The sequence below is a fragment of the Meles meles genome, chromosome 1 (genome assembly GCF_922984935.1).
Source record: "Meles meles chromosome 1, mMelMel3.1 paternal haplotype, whole genome shotgun sequence".
Lineage (NCBI taxonomy): Eukaryota > Metazoa > Chordata > Mammalia > Carnivora > Mustelidae > Meles > Meles meles.
Genome location: NC_060066.1, coordinates 158,128,717 through 158,150,025, shown reverse-complemented (window position 1 = coordinate 158,150,025; position 21,309 = coordinate 158,128,717). Strand labels below are relative to the sequence as shown.

The 21,309-nt window shown below is 35.9% G+C and overlaps 1 protein-coding gene across 1 annotated transcript in view; it reads right to left on the bottom strand.

The window, feature by feature from the left end:
* Positions 1-17,927: 17,927 nt before the first annotated feature.
* PTGER3 (prostaglandin E receptor 3) overlaps positions 17,928-21,309 on the bottom strand; it is a 204,618-nt gene continuing 201,236 nt past the window's right edge. Inside the window, exon 3 of the mRNA XM_046015765.1 lies at positions 17,928-18,172. Coding sequence (XP_045871721.1) covers positions 18,152-18,172 — 21 coding nt within the window. The 3' untranslated portion in view covers positions 17,928-18,151. The remainder of the gene's footprint in view (positions 18,173-21,309) is intronic.

Sequence of the window (21,309 nt, the reverse complement as noted above, 5' to 3'; positions counted from 1 at the left end):
AAGATATTATAGAGTTGGCTCAAGAGTAAGAATATGATCAGAGTTCAGAAAAAAGAACCCCCAAACTGTTCTTTTTTTATATAAGAATTATATTTTCTGATTTAACATACAATAAATAAATACCATAAACCAGTGAGGAATGAGATAGATTATTTGATAAATTCTGCTAAAGAAACTGATGTTTGTGGAAAAAAATCAAATTGACTTTGCTGTTATATGTCAAAATTCCAGATGAATAAAAAATTTGATATAAAAAGTGAAATTATTTAAAAACCAGAATATATGAGTGAATTTTTAACTTTTTCTAAGATGGTGAAAAATATAATGGTAGATATTAGTATACTGGACTTGGTTAAAAAATCTCTGTGTGCAAAAATTATAATATTTAAAAACAAACAGTAAATTAAGAAGTTTTAGCAAAAAAAATATGGCACGATTTTCATATGCTTAAAAAAATAACAGTCCAATAAGAAAATCCAATACTACAGTATAATGGGCAAAAAACATAAGAAAATTCCCCAAAATGAAGATCTTATGACTGTTATACATATGGAAAAATAGAGAAGAATGATCAGAATGACAATGCCTTAGTTTGGGCTAATTTAACAAAATACTATAAATGGCTTGCACCAAATTCATGTATCTGCCTCACTTCTAGAGGTTGGGAAGTCTATGATCAAAGTGCCAGCACCACCAGGTTCTGATGAGGGCCTTCCTCCTGGCTTGTAAATGGCTACATTCTAGCGGTATGGACATTTGGTAGAGAGAGGAAGAGGAAGTGATCTCTTGGATCTCTTGGATGTCTTTTCTTCTAGGGGCACTAATCCTGTAATGAGGGCTCCATGACCTCATCTAAACTTAATTACTTCCCAAAGGCCCTTCTCCCTAATACCATTACACTGAGGGCTAATCAGTCAACAAATGAATTTTGGGGAGGACACAAATCTATATATCACAGAGTGAAGATCTCTGAAAATCCATTTTCTCAGAAAAGCAACAAGACCACTGGGGGAAAAATTGTCAAAATCAACTTCTTAAAAACTCTGTAAATTAACCAAAGGCATGCAAAAATCTGAGGAGAATTTCTTGAATAAAAACAGCTGACTTTTGATAAGAACAGTGAACTTTGTGGTGTTCTAATTTGCCATATTCCCATTTCTCTCTCCTTGGTTTTTCAGCAGTCTTGAAAACCAGCAACCTCTGGAACATGGTGTCTATGAAAACCAGCGGCTTAGCAGCCACTGGGGGAACTAGAAAGGGTTTAGAACTCCCCCCAAAAGCTCTCTTATTTCCAGAGAATTGTCATTAGATAACCTGCATGTTAGCTCCCTGGGAAATTCACAAAATTTATCTTTGACCAGACTCACATCTTTCTCAGTATGGCAATCCCTATCCTTAGGGCAATTGTCTAATACAAAGAGCAATTGTTACAACTGGTAGAGGCAGTTGACCAAAATATTTAGAAGTAAAATCCTACAGTATATAAAAAAGTAAGGTCCCATCACCAAGATTGGGTATAAGTAGTTCTATATTAAGGAAGTCATCTATTCAAAATAATCGTGATTATAGGAGAAAAATCCACTATATTATATCAATATATAAAGAGCAAATGATAAAATTCAACACTAATTCATAATTATTTTTTCTTATCCAACTGGAAGGAGAAGGAAACTCCTAAAAAGAAAAAGGATTTATACTAAAAAGCATGCATCATACCCTAATTTATGGACAACAAATATTTATTTTATGCCTGCATGTATCAAATTCCCATTCTAGGCACTGGTCACATAACAGTGAAGAGAATAGAGACTCTGTCCTCATGGAGCTTAAAATCTCCTGGTTAAACATATCTTTCATATTCGTTGATATTTAGAAGTATTGCTAGTAAAGTCAGAAATAAGAAAAGGATTCTTACCCCTTTTCTTTAACTAATTAGAAAACATAATGGAAAAAAAATTCTGCTGAAAATAGTGCCAAAGTTATAAATTTCATTGGAATTGATCCAATACTACAAAAGAAGAATTTATGGACACAATTTTCAAATATAAAAGGACATGTAAGGAAATCTGAATAAATGGAGCTCTACGTCATGTATATGGAAAACTCAAGATCATAGAGATGTCATTTATTTTCAAAGAACATGAGAACCTAATTCTAAAATTAATACAAAAGACAGAAGTAAAAGATATGCTTGAAGAAGGGTTGGGGTATCAGATACTAAGATTTATTATACAGTTATAGAAATTATAGTAGTTATGTATTAATGTATGAATAGATTTATATAACACAGTAGAGAATTCTAAAAAAATATATGTGAATATATAAGAACTTGATATAAATGATAAATATGTTGTCTATAAATATAAATTTATAATATAATATGTAACTATAATATATAAGATATCTATCTATAGATTTAAATAGAAATGCTATGTAAATATATAGTTTTTATTTTTATTTTTAAAATTTATTCATTTTTTATTATGTTCAGTTAACCACTGTATATAGTACATCAAATATATAGATATTTAAATGTCATATAAATGATAGAGACAGTGTTACAAAATAGTGAGAAAAAGAGTCTTTTAAAAAAAATGACTTTGGGGGCACTCTTCTGTACTTTCTAGATAGGATGCTACCTGATTCACGTACCATTTAATAAAGCCTATTAGATATTTTTTAAAAATGGTGTTGGATTAGTAGATTTCCCTGGAAAAGGTAAAATTAGGTCCCAATTTTACCCCAAGCACAAAAATGAACTCCTGAGATATTAAAAATTTTAATATGAAAAAAAGCTTTATTAGAAGATAGTATGGGAAAATATATGTTGCCTCATGGTAGTTAGGGTATTCTTAAATGTGATGCAAAAATAGAAGCCATGTAAGAAAAGATCAATAAATATGTTGAAATTAAAATTTAAAAACTTGTGTGTGTGTTTTTTTTAAGATTTTATTTATTTATTTGACACAGAAAGAGCGATAACAAGTAGGCAGAGCAGCAGTCAGAGAGAGAGGAAGAAGCAGCCTCCTCGCTGAGCAGAGAGACCGATGCGGGGCTTGATCCCAGGACCCTGAGATCATGACCTGAGCTGAAGGCAGAGGCTTAACCCACTGAACCACCCAGAGGCCCCTAAAATTTAAAAAATGTGAGGACACCTGGGTGGCTCAGTTGGTTAAGCGGCTGCCTTCGGCTCAGGTCATGATCCCAGCGTCCTGGGATCCGGTCCCGTATCATGTTCCTTGCTCGGCAGGGAGCCTGCTTCTCTGTCTCTGCCTGCCACTCTGTCTGCCTGTGCTTGCTCTCTCTCTCTCTCTGACAAATCAATAAATAAAATCTTAAAAAAAAATTTAAAATGTGTATTCTAAGAATGGGATAAAGGTAAAAAGAAACACTGCCTAGTTGGAAGCAGATATAGTTGCAATTTATAGCAAATAGATGATTATTATCCAGAATATGTAATGAAATTACATATATATATAATTCGTTTTTCAAAAGAATTATGTTTACTCTTAATACTCTTTTTTCCCCATCTTGGTAAACTGTTAATGTTATCTTTAAATTTTTACATTGTTATTTATTTTTATTTTTTATTTCTAAACTTTTTTTACTTGAATATAGTGGACACACAATGTTACGTTAGTTTCAGATGTGCAACATAGAGATTCAGCCTTTCTATACTATCCTCAGGATTCTTAATTTTTTCCCAGGGCTCTCTACACATCTGAATGACAAGAAATCATTCTTAAGCTCTTAAATCCAGTTATTTAAAAACCGGTTTTAAAATCCAGTTTTTCAAAACACTGCCATTGGCAAGTTTATCCTACTGCTTAGAATTTGAAAACTGGGTATCTTTTTATCATGTGCAAATGCAAGAAAATACTTATTTTCATTAAGGTAGATTTAGATCCTTTTTGTCAGAAGATTTATAGGATGCATAAATATATCTTACATGTGTTGTGATTAACTTAATTGTCTGTATCTTGGCACTGTTATCCTTGTGCCACTGGATTTAATTACATTGCATTATGACTGGTAATTAAACAGAACATAATATCATTATGTCATTAGTTGGTTTTAGAAGGCCCTGAAACCTTCTTCTAAGAGCTCTTCTATGTATTAGAAGCTCTCACCACTATGATCAATGCTTCCAGAATTGTTTCTGGTCACTGAGTTGTCAGGTATACATTTACCAGTTACTTGGGATTTGAGCGCAAAGGCACTGATGTGCATTGATTTAGGTGAAGGCTTCCAATTCAATCAGGAAGATGACCATCATTTTGTATCAGTGTTACTGTTAAATTTGTTCTCTTCCAACTGGGGTACTGAAAGATTTAAAGCAAACACATTTTGACCGATTTGTCTATGACTATGCAATTAACAGAAGGAAAAAAAAAAACTGTCATTCACAATCAGCTGAGTGGTATCTTCCAGTGAATCCTGACACTGCTAGGAAAGAGCATCTTTTAAATCTTTCTGTGATGCCACAAGCAGTGACATGAAGGGTGGAAATATGTTGATCGAAAGACACGCTGGAACTATAGTTGTGACCACGATCCAGAATGTATACAATTATGAAAAAGATAATGCCTTTCAACAAGGCCATATCCTGTTTGTATGCTTTTTTTCTCCCACCAACACTTGTTTCTATCTCCATCTTGGTAGTCATAATTTCAAGCTATTCAACTTTTTATCAAACCCTGCTTTCTTCAGAGAATGTAGAACTAATATGTAGAGATGCCCTGTTGCATCCCGGGAACCATGTTACGTGTGATGTGTCACTTAAATCTCACAACCACCTTGTAAATAGGTCCCAATATCACAGTTTTCAGATAAGCAAACTGGGACTTAGATAAAATATATCTTAAAATATAACTTAAAAGAAGCTGGGTAGAGAAAGTAGCTTGGTTGGTATTTAAACCTAGTACTTTCTGGTTCCAAAACTATTAGCTATTTATTTCCTACTGTGTTGTCTCACAAAAGATTGTTCATTTGTCTGTTGAAATTAAATGCCCTCCTGCCTTTTTTATTCCACAAACACTGAAGTTATTTGTGATGTAGAGATGTGGGTATTGCATCCAGTAAGGAGGTCCTTAGAACCCCTTCAAGGAACTGTGAGGACGAAAGTTTAACATCTCTCTTGAGCTAGAATTTAAAAAAGGGTAGGTATCATTCTTGGATTGTGAATATTTAAAGAGAACTTCCCCAGGTAGAAAGAAGAAGAGCAATACCTTTTAGGTATTAGAGGTATTAGAGGATAACTTTTAGGATTCAAAAAAATATGAGAATTCAGCTACATATTATAATGTGTTCTTAAAGTGTTTATGTCTCTCTTATTATTCAGTAGCTTTTAGTCCAGATAAACCAAATGCTAATCTTGCTTATGCTTTGTTACAGAATATTATAGGAAGAGTATTATTGTTATGCTTAAGTCAGAATATTTAAAGGAACCCCAAAATATCTCCTTAGGCTTACCCTATTTAATCCATTTTTCCTTTAAGGAGACTTTGCCATGAATTTACTCATAGAATTAGATTCCTAGTGATTGTGCCGTCTAGCTTGCCTACTGTGTTAAGGAGGCACCTGCTATTTCTTTTTTAAATTTTGGAATGAGTTTTAGATTTATAGAAGAGTTGCAAGGGTAGTATAGAGAGTTCTTACATACCATTCTTTCCAGCATCCCCTAACATTAACATTTTATATAACCATGTACATTTACCAAAACAAAGAAATTAACATTGGTGCATTACTACCAACTGAATTCCAGACTTTGTTCAGATTTCACCAGTTCTCCCATTAATTTCCTTTTTCTTTTCCAGGATCCAGTTCAGCATATCACGTTGTACCTAATCATCATGTCTCCTTAGTAAGAGGAGACAGTTTTTAATGTTTATTAGTAATGAGAGAAAAGATACAAAAGACTCAGAAAAGGTTGTAGTAAGTGGAAGAGAAAGTTTATTAATCAACTCAAAATCCATAGAAAAAGGAACCTCTGTATCCATCTATGAGAAACAATATTTGAAGGCTACCATGAGTCTTTTTTCCCATTGCCCCATTATTTACTACTCTAAAGGATAAGATGATGGTGAACATCATTGTTGTAGAAGACAATAGTCTCTTTTCCCTCTCCAGCATGTCTTCAAGTCATACCTACTCTTCTGTTTGCTAACTGTTGCATATATTAAGCTCTCTGGAGCAGGTAGCCTGCAAGGGGAAGCCCACAGTTGTCTAGCTGCTTTCCTGGCAAGTAGATGGATATGTCAGTTCACATTATGTGGGATGGAGTAGAAAAATCTATTTTGACCATTTTTTAGAGTTAAAAAGCTAATTTGAAATCCACAATTATACCTATTTCCTGTGGGTTTTTTCTATACTGTTTAAAATGCAAAGAGGACAAAAGGTATGATTGGCTCCTTGCAGAACTTATAACACCGGTCATTTGGTGTACGGTTTATTTTTTGGCATGGTGTTATAACAAATAATCTAAATTACTAAAAATCATTTTAAAGGCATAATTAAAAATACTTTCTATAAAATAAAGCACTGTTATATCATCAAAATTCCTCATGCAACAATATATTAATCATATGTGTATATATGTGTGTATGTGTACATATATACCTATATATTCTGACTAATACACCTCATGTCTTTATGTGTGTATATACATATATATTAGCTTATATATACATGTAAAACATGGATATATATACACATAATTTTATACATATATATGTACATGGGTATGCATGTGTGGGAGATATATATATATATATACATATATATATATATATATCCCATACAAATATATAGTCTAGCTTATGTGTCACATATTAGGATAAGCCATGCTGTGCTGACAGTTTCAAAGCTGCAGTTGCTTAACCCAATAAAAACTTATTTCCTGTTCACATTATACATGCATTGCTGGTTGACATGGGATGCAAGTCCCCAGTCATTGAGGAACCCAGGTCGACAAGGGCTCTACCATGTGGTGGTTGCACCATTTAGAACACAAGTCTTCTCAATCACTCGTCTGGAAACAGAGAGCTTGGGTATTTAAATGAGATTTCTACAACCTCAGTTACATGCAGATTTCACTTCCAATTTATTGATCAGAATTAATCATTAAGGAAGCTAATAATCACATCTTCTAGATGTGCAGAAGACAGGGGAGAATAAAGTGTTGGAGAAAAATTATATATGTCTACCACATGAAAAAATTACTTATGTGAAAAAAAGAAATGTTCCTCTGGGCATAGGTCAGGATAAGTAACACTAACAGCTGTAACAAGCAACTCCAAATTCCAATGACTTAATATAATAAAAATTTATTTTTTGCTCTTTTGACATCATAATGCAATTGGCAAGAGGTCCCTACTCCAGGCAGTCAGATAGGGACTTTAAGATCTAAGGTTTGATGATATAGAGTAAACACTGAGAAATGACAACAATAAAGAGGGAGTTCTATTTTACTTCTGGGTTGAGTGTAAGATGGATGACACGGTCAGTTCAAATTGCCTTGTATAACAAGTTTTGATCCCTTAACAAGTTAAGTGAGCAGTGCCCTAAAGGGGATTGCTCAGCCACTAATTCCCTTAGTGCTCTCAAGTTCTACAAACTTCTTTATTTTTTTTGAGGGTAGAAAATAGTATTCTGATACATAAAAGTGTTTTGAAAGAGTAACTTAGTCATCCTGGCTTATCTAAATTGGGCAAGACCTGCCATTAAAGAAAAAAGGGTAATTTAGAGGAGTTTAAGAAAAATTTATCTTCTCAGCTTTCCTACCTCTTTGTTCTTGCCTTATATCACTTTTAAACTGTTCAACTTCTCTGGCATATAAAATTTGCTACCGACTGAAGTCGTGTATATTTGCTATTTCCTGTGTCCTTGATTTATGTGATTCACTTCTTCAGTATGAAAAGCCAAGGTTTGGGGCTACTTGTCTTCCCTCTGCTTAAGTAAACAAACAGAAGAAAGTTATCCTAGAACTTTTAAGATTTGTGAATAACTTGCCATTTCGAAATGAACTAAAAGTCTTAAAACTTCAACCACGATTCATTTGAAATTATATGGGGTTATTTGAATGTCATAGAACTCAGAAAAATATGTACAAATTTCTTTCAGAGCTACATTATCCTCATGGATAAAGACTGATTGGCAAGAGCCCTGTACTTATGTGAGGAATTCTTGGTTCTTGTTCTGGGTCAGTCATTAATGACCTCTATGACCTTGGGCAAGAACTGACTAGATGACACTCTTTATAACTATCTGTAAGTTGTTAACTAAACTGGCTGCAGCAATCTTTACCATGGCCTTACGGCTTCTGGATTTTCACTGTGTAACCAGAGCCATGCCTCTGAATAGTTGACCAGTAATCCAGATCCATATTTTTTATCGTCTCTCCAGTTGACTGAATTTAATTGCTGTGCCGGTGTTCAATGTGTAAAATCACCTGATGAGTTTACATTTTTTTTTTTTTAAAGATTTATTTATTTGACAGATAGAGATTACAAGTAGGCAAGTAGGCAGAACGGCAGGCAGAGAGAGAGAGAGGAGGAAGCAGGCTCCCAGCCAAGCAGAGAGCCCGATGCGGGGCTCGATCCCAGGACCCTGGGATCATGACCTGAGCCGAAGGCAGAGGCTTTAACCCACTGAGCCACCCAGGCGCCCCTGATGAGTTTACATTTTATGAGAGACCCTCGACTGGGTCTCTTCTAGGTGCTATATATTCACCTCCCTGTGGTTAATTGCAAGGTGGAAATTAAGGTGACTGAACAGGAGCAGACCCTGGAGACTCCATTTTATAGCCTGTATAAACAAATAGCCTGTGACTAGGCAGAAGAAAAAACTGCTTAGAAACAATAACTCTCCAATTGAAGTAAAAAGGGTATCATCATTAATATAATACCAAACAAAGGCAATGGCAAAATAGGTGAAATATTCATCTATAAATTCGGGTCACCAACTGAAATGCCTGGCCAGTTCAATTATGGTATCATGCCATCTGATGCCCAAATCATTAGATGAACTTAATAAGATAGATATAACTGAATGGTAAAGATAATGTATTCTTCTTTTCTGATATATTCTCTATATAAACTTGTTCTCAAAAATTATATTTAGTATTAAGCATTTAATACATTTCTCATTCTGTGATACTTATGTCATCAGAGTCTTGAGAACAGATAGCTTTTCATCTCTTCTGTAGAACCTCTATATAGGACCATTCATCTTTACTCATTCATGCTTTAACAATATTCTAGTGGGCTCTTGGTCTTATATTTTGATTTCTCCTTCTTGATTTCTGGATGCTTTTATGTAATATTTTCAGCTGAATAATATTTAATGATAGATTCTGGGTCAGTTTTCTTATTCCTTTTTTTTTTTTTTAACAGATCTTTTTTTTTTTTTAAGATTTTATTTATTTATTTGACAGAGAGAGATCACAAGTAGGCAGAGAGGCAGGCAGAGAGAGTGAGAGGGAAGCAGGCTCCCTGCCGAGCAGAGAGCCCGACGCAGGACTCGATCCCAGGACCCTGAGATCATGACCTGAGCCGAAGGCAGCGGCTAAAACCACTGAGCCACCCAGGCGCCCCTTCTTATTCCTTTTTTGTGTTCCCAGTTGCAGTCTTCTGTAACAAGGTTAGAATGACTCATGAATATGTTGGTGGTTTTATTTGCCACCTGGGAGTCCTAACTCTAAAGTGAGACATGTGAGTTTTGAACACTTAAGACTGTTGCACACATTAAAGCATATTTTTGATGGCATAAATGCTTGATTTCATTCTCTGTCACGTTGTCTCAGAGTTATTACATATTTCCTTTACCCTATGTGTTCAAATAAGTTAGTCATGAGGTAGAATATTAATGGTTTCAGTGCTTCTCTAAGGTATCTTTCTTCAGGGAAGCCTGTGAAATCCTCAGCTATGTTAATCTGGAGAAAATACAAAGCACAATGTTATGCCCAAGTTTTCGCGTCTGAGAGACCACCAAGGAGCCAACACCGATGTAAGTACACGAGGGTTTATTCAGCAAGCTTAAGCTTGTGCCCAAGTATACCCGACGCAGCGGAGTAGGGACTTGGACCCCGAACCAGATTATAGTCAGAGTTTTTAAAGGCAGAGTAGGGGTGGACTCGGTGGTGGGTGAGGACAAAGGGGGTGTTCAGAAGGGCTATCAGGGTAAAGAAGACTGTCAGGATATTGGGGGCCTGGTTATTATCAAGCCAAGGCCGTTTTTCCCTCTAATGAGGCACTAACATGAAGACAGTTGGGAGTTTCCTGGTGGAATGTCACATTCCTCCTATCAAGCGTCCTTGTTAGTGAGATTTAGCACTGGGACATTTGTAAACCAAGGGAGACTCCTGTCTTGCAGGATTGTGATTTCTACAAGTTAACTATTTGTTCACACATACTACCGAGAGGAGGGGAGCAGGAGGAGAGGGGGTGCAAGGTGCCAGCTTTTGCTTTGTCAAGATGGCTCTACTTATGTCAGGGCTAGACTCGAGGTGGGTACAGCCTTGTTTTTCTTGGCCTCCACAACATTAATTGATAAATGCATAGTTTTGAGGCAAGACTAGATGCTAGCATCACATAAAGACTATGTGCATGATGCCTGTTTGTTCAGACATATCTGACACTGTAAGCACAGTTGACTGAGCAGGGAAGTAGTGTAAACTCAGATTAATATTCTAAACTATTCATTAGAGAGAGATCTCAGGGGACAGACTATCATTTTAACTGCTGAAAGCAGAGGGAGAAAAAGGTCAGGTGATAATTACAACACTCTTGACAGAAATTTAGTATGATTTCTATAAACTTTCTTTGCTTGTATTTATAACACGCATTCTTCTTTATCATCTGTCTTATGATTTTCATTACTCCAAATAACTCATCTATAAATTATTCTTCATTTTGGATTTGACTCTATAGAAATCCTCTGCGCATGATGTCATCTCTTGAGTGTTAATGATGGTGATGTACTTTAAGATTGTATTAGATAATGGCTTCTTAACACTATGTAGGGCAGAAAATACTAATAACAAAAGTAGATTCTCAGAAGGGACGTAATCGGTTGTGTCTCTTCACTTGAGTGAGGGGGATAAGATTATTCTGTTAGAATAGATGCCAGCATATTGCTCAGGCAAGCTCACAATGACATGGGTAGCAATGTAGGACTATCTGCTGAAGAGGTGTCTCTGAATTTCATCATATTGCTCTTTTATTATAAAAACGATAAATAGTATTTGAGTGTTGCTAAATATCAGCATGCAGATTTTAAATAACCCAGCATGAGCACAAATAATCACCATAAATACACAAAGTTCCTGGGCTATTGTTAATATTCTCCACATTTTCTTGACCTTCTGGATGCATAATATCATTCAAACAAAAAAAGAATCCTAAACCAGTATTAGGCTGTCAAGCTCAGAAAGAAGAGAGTAATGATAATGGGTTTTGCCTGATCTTGGGTAATTCCTAGCCCTCTTAGGAACTTTCATTGTATATAAATGAAGTATTTTCATCCATTCCATTGTACATTTCACACTGTCCACTCTTTAGGCTCTGGGGATATGGAAGTGAGTAAGTTCTGGGGGCATCTGGGTGGCTCGGTTGGTTAAGTGTCTGCCTTCAGCTCAGGTCATGATCCTAGGGTCCTGGGATTGATCACCCAGTAGGGCTTCCCACTCAGTGGAGAGCCTGCTTCTCCCTGTGTCAAATAAGTAAATAAAATCTTGAAAAAAAAAAAAAGGAAATGAGTAAGTTCTGTACTCCGATTTAGTCTGAAATGCCTGTGTACATTCATTAAAAAAATTTACTGTGCCCTAACTATATCCTAGGAAACAGGTACTTAAGATACATTGGTTAAATAAAGATTTTAGCCTTTATGGAGTGTACATTCTAGTAGGGAATGGCAGAGTATGAACAGTAAACATAATGAAAAGTAAATTTTATAGAGTGCTAGGAGATGATAATTGCATTTTTAAAAAGGAAAGAAACAGGGTAAGGAGAATCAATAGTATGGTAACGAGGGAGCAGGAAGGAAGGACTTGTAGAGTTTGCAATTTAAAATGAAGTTGTTGAGATAAGCCACAATAAGAATGAAACTTTTGATCAAAGAATTGAAGGAGGGGCACCTGGGTGGCTCAGTGGATTAAAGCCTCTGCCTTCGGCTCAAGTCATGATCTCAGAGTCCTGGGATGGAGCCCCGCATTGGACTCTCTGCTCCACAAGGAGCCTGCTTCCTCCTGTCTCTGCCTACCTCTCCGCCTACTTGTGATCTCTGTCAAATCAATAAATAAAATATTTAAAAAAAAGAATTGAAGGAGGTGTAAGAGACAACTATTTGCATAACTGGGAGAATGCTCATGGAGAGGGAGCAGCCAGATCCATTGCCTTAGGGCAGGAGAATGTCGGCAGTGTTTGAGCAACAAAGAGAACGGTTAATGTGGTCGGAGTGACTCCATCCCCTCTGTGAATATGTGAATGTCTTCTAATGCCTAATCCAGTCTCTGGGGGTGGATGAGTTGGGTATAGTTAGCCCATGGTGTGATGAAAGAGGAACCAATAGATACCAAGCACCTAGTACTTGCACCTTATGTTTTCTTACCTCATCTTCACAGTAACCTGTTTAGGGTGTTATTGTAATCACTGTTTCACAAATTGGGGTAAAATGCATCGATAGGTTATAATAGCAAGGCTACAAAGTGATTGAGTAATGGGGCTGAGATTTGATCCCTTCGAATACTGAATTCTTTTGGCCACACCATCCAACCTCACTAGTAGTCATTACTTGGAAGTTCAATTTCTAAACAAAGCAGCCACAACTACCTAAGGATTACAAAACTCAACTCCAAGCCTAGCAAGTGGTGTCCCGCAGGTGAATAGGGCCAGAAGTGACTGTGACTCCCACTTGTTTTCTGTCATTCACCTATTTCCCAGCACTCCTTTCCCTGTTTACAGGAAGAGAAGTTATTGAGGGTGACCTAGGTGGAGATCACAGACAGCAAGAGATGCAGACAACTATTTAAAACAACCCACTAAAGACAGCCGTATGACCAGTCTGTGTTCCAGTTAGTGTCCCCTTTAGGTCACATTCCTGAGCAGTCATCTGGTAACACCTGCTTCCTCCTCTGCATGTAACTGCTGGAGTGTTCTGGAGCAGTCAGCTGGCACCCCCAATAACAAAACCCCTGCCAGCAGCCCCCTCCATTCCCAAGATTGGAATCTGCTTGTAATAATAATGTATTTTAACTCTGAATGGAGTTCTTAGCATGAAATATGAATGTTTATGCCTTAAAATTTCATTTCTGACCAAGCCTGATATTTGTAATCCTTCCTTCCTCAAGGACATAAGTTGTCTGTTCTCTGACTTTTTTATTACTTGCACTTGACCTTCTCTCTTATTACACTGAAAAATACTAAAAAAATTTAGGTTACATTTACTCAGTCATGCTCTATCTTACTTCAGATAAAATATGCAAAATGTGTAAAATGTAATGCAACAAGATTAAAGTTGAATCCACTGACTGCTATGTTGAGGTCTAAGAGGAAAGCAGTAAATAGATAAATTGATAAATAGGCAATAGATCGATGGGAAAGGATAGAGAGAATTAAAGGCAGGTTTTTTGGAAGGCATGATAATGGTAGGATCCTGGGCCCACACACTTCATTTCCCCCATGAATTTGTGCTATTGTGGAAGGAAAGTGGAAAAGCCTATAACCTGGAGGCCTTCTTGAGGTCAGTTTTAGCATAGTGTTACAAACAAAAGAAACACAAATCCAAGTCTCATTGGGCTTCCCCATTAAAAAAAGAAAGAAAAAAAGAAAGAAATATTGACTTGCACATTTTCCTGTATGATGGACCAGAAATACTGAGTGGCGGTCCCCCTGTGGTGCAATGAGCTTGCAGCTGAAGTATTGCCAACAAACCTTCTGAATGTATTCTTAGGATGACAGTAAGAAAAATCTCCAACAGCAAAAAAAAAAAAAAAAAAAAAAAAGGAAGAAAGAGAAAAAAGGAGAAGGAAAAGAAAGGGGAAGAAGAAGAATGAGCTGAAACTCTGAATAATGAACCTTGAATGGTAAGCAAATGGGTTACCTGGGATTACCTAGTAGCTGAAACTGGGAGGTAGAGACCCAGCCCAGTAGAAGTAGAACCTCAGACTTTCATATTAAGCCCAGGCCCTCGAAGTGGACTGAAGTGGTCACAAGTCATTACTAACCCTGCCCCCAGGTAGAAGATAAAATTTATCTTGGGAGGGGCGCATTCCCATTTTGGCACCTGAAGATTACTCCAACCCCCAATCCCACCCCCACCCCAAAACTGGTTGACATCTGGAAAGCACTATTTAAAAACCTCTGGCTCCTAATGAGTCATGATTAGGGTTAATAGGAGGATCCGTTCTGCAGGGGAAGAGCTAAAACCCATCTGGTGTTGTTCCAGAGACATAGCTGAGCTATTTGGACCTTGCACATAATTGTGATCAAGATGTGATGTCCAAAAGGGTGAGGAAAGCTAAGTCAGCAGAATCTTTGCTAAAATTCTGTCACAACAGAATTACATTATTAACCATAACAACAGTAATGCAGTAATAATAGTAAATATTTAAGAAATGCTTATTTTGATCCAGACACTGTCCTAAGAAAAAATGTACTGAATTATTTTAGCAAACTCTGAAAAAACCACATGTTGTCTTTGTTTTATAGATAAGAAAACTGCAGCACAGGGAGGTTACATTCTTGTCCCTGTTCCCGTGGGTGGTAAGCACCAAAGCCTGACAAAATGGATCTGTGCTAACACTAGCATATGGGGGAACTAAGTAAATAGTAATTTATTTCTATTTCTTTTCTGTTTTCTGACCTATTGAACAGTCTTGGCTGGGCTGGAAAGAAACAGAGATCACCTTATTTTCTTCTTAAAATCTTCTAGCTCCCAGGCCCTTCCAGAATCTGGGCCTACCTCAGTCTGCAGCCTCCTCCCTGTTGGCGGGCACTAGCATTTGTTCTTGGCATTGTTGCATGTCCTAGTCTACTGCAACGTCATGGATCATTCTCATTCAGGGACTTTGGAGGAGGAACTATTCTTTTGCATTGAGAGTCCACAGGATTTTCACAGGATGAGTGATATGTGTGAAGCACCACAAATATAAAAACTGCCACCTTTCATCGTTCTAAGTAGTATGGTTAATGTCAGAGATAAAAAGTGACATTTGTTATGAGTTGCAAACATCTCTTTGATCCAGGCTTGCTTAAGAGATAAATTATTGGAATTATTATTGAGGAATTTTCTAGGATAAAAACAAAAGCCCTAATTTTTTTTTTTTTTAATTTAAGGAAGAAAGAATTAAAAACTCGAGTCATGGGTAGATCATTGCCTAGCATGTACAAAGACATAATACAAAGATTTATGAACTAGCTCGATAAATAAATCACATTAAGCTCATGGCTGCTAAATTAATAGCAAATAAGAATAGATCAAATTTACTTGGAAATAAGCCTTTGGAAGAAGTTATGAAATAAGCTTACCTGTCTTTTCTTATTTTGGACATTTTCGAGAACGGTTTCAATTGTTTAATAAATCCGAGTGAGAATTTGTAGAAGGTACAACCTGAAGTTAATATAAATATTACATTTATCATTAAAACAAACAAAAAACATTGAGACAGATGAGGTACAAAACCACCAAGATAATTTCTTTTGAGTGTGATATAGGCTTAAAGTGCAAAAGAATATAATGAATTTTTAAAATAAAATGATTAACCTTTTGTATTGTGCATTTTACAAAACCTTAATCTAAGAGCACTGACTCTTTTGAGCTAAATTAAGAATCAGTTTCCTAAACAAACTTCCCCAAGGTGCAGGTGTAAACTAATGAACAGTGGAGAGTTTATGAGCCTTCCTCCAAGATAATTTGTTCTATTAAAATAACTGAGGGGCCTGGAACTCTGAAGAATGTCATTTTTTAAATGAAAGCACTCCTATTTTTGAACAATTTCAACATTACGTGCTACTATTTTTGTCTTCAAATCTGACTCATCAGTTAGAACCTAAATATTATTTTTGGGTTATAATTCTGTTTTAGATTTTAAAATTATATTGGATACAAACTTGGACTAGGTATATTATCCCAGGCCAGCTATTTCTTCCAGTTATAATTATTATAATTAAAACTCTTACTATTCTTTGTCTAATGCATCTTCCTGTTAAAAATAATTATTTTAGATGATGAAATGCCTACTTACTCTTGGATGTTATCATCTTCTTTGGTTTATTATTACAAATGTTAAAATATTACTTCCATTTCAAGAACTTCATAAGAAGACAAAAAAAACTGGGAACTTTTCTCATGAAACCAAACAGATGCTTATGTTTAAAAATGAAATAAAAATAATGGAAAGTTTAAATTGGAATCCAAGTAAGTAACTCTAAACATTTACATGTGCCTTTATTTCTCTAGTCTCTGCTAAGAGAGAAGCCATAAGGAAAGACAGAGGAGCAAAACATAATAAAGAAATCTTTAGTCCATATATTTCACATCAAGAAATTATATTAACTAGATATCAATATTCAAAATAATGTTGTTTTAGACTCACAAACTTACATAATCTTCCAGAAGAATTTATTCATTAACACCAGTTTTGTGTGTGGTGACAATATAGTATATTCTAGAAACTTTCCTTTTTTTCTAAATTCATTTTGACATCTACCCATTTAGATATACTGACATTATTATCTCAACTTTTATTTTGCCATAACATCAAATTATCATATCAATGTATGGCTAGGCTTACAAAAGAATTTGGATTTATTTTTCTTTTTCCTATCATCTACATCCACATCCACTGCACACATAAACTTTTGAATAAAGATTTGCAAAATCTTGATAAAGACAGGGAATAGGGAGGGTCGCAAATAAGGAAAAGAGTAAGAGACTTGCTAGAAAAAGGAAAAACACATGTTGAACTTAAACTAATATACAGATTCTGATTATAACTGACAAATAGGTTGTCCATAAAGGCAGAACTCTTCTTCTCTTAATATCTGTTTACATGAATGGCAGTGCTTCAGAAAGAAAGGATATTCCAGGATGAAATAAATGGTGGTCATGGGTTTGAGAAAGATATGGGAAAATGAAAAGATTGGTATGTGGCCTATTTCCCAAGATGTTTTCATGGACAAAAAGTCTGGGCTGTAGGAAGAGAAGTTTTTTGAGCTAGAGACAGGGGTAGAGGTAGAGGTAGAAATAGAAAGAACAAGAGAGGAGAGAAAGAAGATTTACAGAGGAGTTAAAAGAATCCATTGCATTTAATAAATAGCAGAAAAGGATTTTTATCCAGAGGATATTTTTAAGACCCTTGCAAATCAGTAATAAAATGACATACAACCCAGGGGAAATTGTCAATTTAAAAAACAGGCCAGACACAGAAGAAAACCAAATTATCAGTCACAAAAATTCTCAACCTCACGTTTCAATCAGGAAAATGCAAAATAAATTAATAATGAGATACCATTTCACACTTATAAGGGTATAAAAAGCTAAAATATCACAAATGCTGGTATTTGTGGAGGAATGGAGGAAACTCTTATACATGTGAATATAAGAGGATGCATATGCCCTCTGACTGGCACTTCCACTCCTAGGCATCTGTCTGAGAGAAACTCGTGCTGATGTGCACAAGCTAACATGTACACTGGTGATTTTTTTTTCAGTGCAGCTTATTATAGTGAAATAAAATAATTTTCTCTTGTCAGGGAACTGACAAACTATGCTTTCTTCAAATTATGGGATACTCTACAGCAGTTAAAATTAATGATCTAGAGTTTTATGTGTCAATATGGATAAATCCCAAGAAATACAATTTTAAGTGAAGAAAACGAAGCAGTGAGTCATACATATAATATGAAAACATGTATGTAAATACTCTAAACTCATAAAACAAGAGGATACAAATTTAATGGATGTATATATATGTAGTAAAATTACAAAAACATGCATGGGAACAGGTCATACCAGCTTCTGGATGGGTGGGCATGGGGGGAAAAGTGAAGAGGAATGTGTTAGGAGGTACAGTTTTTCTGTGATATTTTCTCTCCTTAATAAAAAGAAAGTTGAGGAACTTCCACTGATGTGATCTTGGCAGCATGCTTGATTTTTAATCTCCGTAAAATTCCTCCTGAAAAATAAACAAAGAAATTAGGATAGCAAATGAAAACTCCATTGACAAACATCTAAATAAAATTAGAAAGAAATATTTCTGTAAAGTTCAGATTATAAACACAATGTAATAAATCACCTGCAGCAGCAGAACAAGAACATGATCAAAGCTGGGTGGTAGGAATAGTGAGAAATGAATGGTGACCACCTGTGTACTCCACAAACCAGGGTTTTTAAAATTTGCCAACAAATATTCACCTCTAAGAGAAGACCCTATATATTCCAGGTGCAAACATGGGAAGACACAGCTGAGAATGGCCCGTGAAACTTGGAAAATTCCCCAGTCTCCATTTTGCAAGTGAATTAAGAAAACTGCATATAGGTATGAAAAAAAAATTGAAGGTCTGAGCTAATTTCAATTTATAGTTAAGTGACCATAAAATTAAGCCACCAGTTAACTGCCGTTTACAAGTTAAATGACAGAAGAAGGAAGTAAACAGAGAAATCCAGAATGTAAGACATTCTATAGAACAACTAAGCGAATTTCTACAAGTCAATATCTGAGGGGAGAAGAAGGAAAAGGACTTCTCTGAATCGAAAGAGACTTATAAGATGAAAGTGGGGACCTTGTTGGGATCCTGATTCAAACAAATCAATGTACAATTTTCCAGACCATTCACAATCTGATTTTGGACTCGGTATGAGATGATAGCAAAGAAATATTGCCAATTTTATTATGTGATAATAATACTTTTTTAAAGGAAAATGTCCACAATTTTTAGAGATTTATATTGAATCCTATAGGGGTAAAATTATGTTGCCTGATATTTGCTGTAAAATGCATAAAGAAGAAAAAATGGAAACAACATTTAAAAAAATAGGTTAATTTATACAAAGCTACATTAATTAAAACACAGTGTGGTACTGGCATAAAAATAGACGTCTAGACCAATGGCATAGAACAGGGAGCCCAGAAATAAACCCTTTTGCATATGGGCAAATGTTCTGCAATGAAAGTGCCAATGGAGGAAAGAACAGTCTCTTCAACGAATGGAAGTGGGAAAACTGGATACTCACATGCAAAAGAATGAACTTAGGTCCTTGCCTTAGACCATATACCAAAAATTAAGTAAAAATGGATTAAAGACCTAAGTATAAGACATAAAACTGTTAGGTCCGTTATTAAACAAAACGAGACTGAGACAAAGTGAAAGTTATTTAAAGCTTTATTTTATGATAAGTATTAGAAATCAGATTGATCGGCCAGAGGAACGAGACTGAAACAAAGTGAAAGTTATGCAAAGCTCTATTCTGTGCTAAGCACTAGAAGTCAGACTGACCAGCCAGGGCCGTCTCCGAAGAGAGTGACCACCCCCAGCTTACAGGCTCAAGAATTGACTGACTGACCGGTCAGGGCCACCTCTAAAGAGGGCGACCCCTCCCCATCTTACAGACTACCTTTTATAGAGCAAAAGTCTGGCCACACATAGGTGGCCAATGAGATTCTAGTCATGTTAGGTCACACGCAGGTGGCCAATTGAATTATAGTTTACCCTATAGTAGTTGTTTGACCTAACCTATTACTCTGGTCAGAATTGGTGCTCAAGGTTGGCACCTAAACAGTGGGGTTTACATTCTTTGGTGGTTAGGGAAAAAGTATGTGTGTTTCTTACTGATTGGATGTCTCTACCTGACCTGACTTGTCCTTGTATTCTGGGCTCTGTTATCAAGAACTGGCCGACCTGGCCTTGTATTCTGGGCTCTGTTATTAGGAACTAGCTGACCATATTTTACCGGTTTCCCAGACTTGCTTCTAAGTAAGTTTCTCTGGGGGGAGGGGGCAGGGTCCGTTTAAGTTTTACTGCACAAACAACAAAATGGCTTTTAACCAAGATGGAGTCGCTTTGGCTAAATATGTCCTTACAAAACCATAAAACTGCTAGAAGAAAATGGGAAAAGCTTCATGACATTGAATTTGGTAATGTGTTTTTGGTATGACACCAAAAGTCAGAAGCAAAAATAGATAAGACTCTATCAGATTTCAAAACTTTTGCACATCAAAGAAAATGGTCAATAGAGTAAAAGGCATTCTTCAGATGGGAGAAAATATTTGCAGATTATATATCTGGAATTATATTCAGAATACAGAAAGGACTTCTACATCTCGAGAGCAACAACAATACTTTCACTTTCTTGAAAGAGGAATAAAACAAACAGGGACGCCTGGTTAAGCATCAGTCTTAGGCTCAGGTCATGATCCCAGGATCCTGGAATCAGCTAGGCATCGTGCTCCCTGTTGAGCTGGGAGTCTGCTTCTCCTTCTCCCTCTACTGTCCCTCTGCTTGTGCTCTCTTGCTCTCTCTGTCAAAATAAATAAACAAAATCTTAAAAAAAAAATTGCTTGCAGCCTTCTAAGGTGTCTACTGCTATGCCCTGAGCTAAAGCTGATAAATGATCTTTTCTTTAGGAAATGCTAAAAACTTGTCAGCTATATTAATGATTCAGGCAAGATGACTCATGAGTTTTGCACAGTGTTATTACTGACTACATAAAAGGAAGAAATCAAATGATATTATATTAGCAATGTAAGGGAGCAGATGGTAGCTACACTTGTGGTTAACATAATGTATAAACTTGTCAAGTCACTACATTGTATACCCAAAACTAATGTAATATTGTGTGTCAACTGTACTCAAATTTAAAAAGAAAAAGCAAAACTTGATAATAACATCAACATCAATACAAAACTGCATTCCCTGAATGAGTTAGGTCATAAATGACTATCAATCGCCCCACCTCCCAAATTACTGGGGAAATCTGCACTATGATTTTACACCAACTCTTTATTGCTTGCTCCTTATGTTTTTTCATGGTTAGGAGAAGTTTCTGAATATGATCTATAAAGATCTTTTTAAAAGATTATTACTTACTGTGTATTTTGAAATAATTATAGATTTACAAAAAGTTGCTCTAATGTAAAGTCCTTAACAGCTGCTTTGTCCTAATGGTTACATCATGCATTAACTAGAGTACAATGTCAAAAACAGGAAAATTGTATTGCTACAATGTTGCATATAGTTCTGTATCATTTTACCATTTGTAACCATTGTATCTTTGTACCATACCATAACCAGTACTGCGTTCAAGATCCAGAGT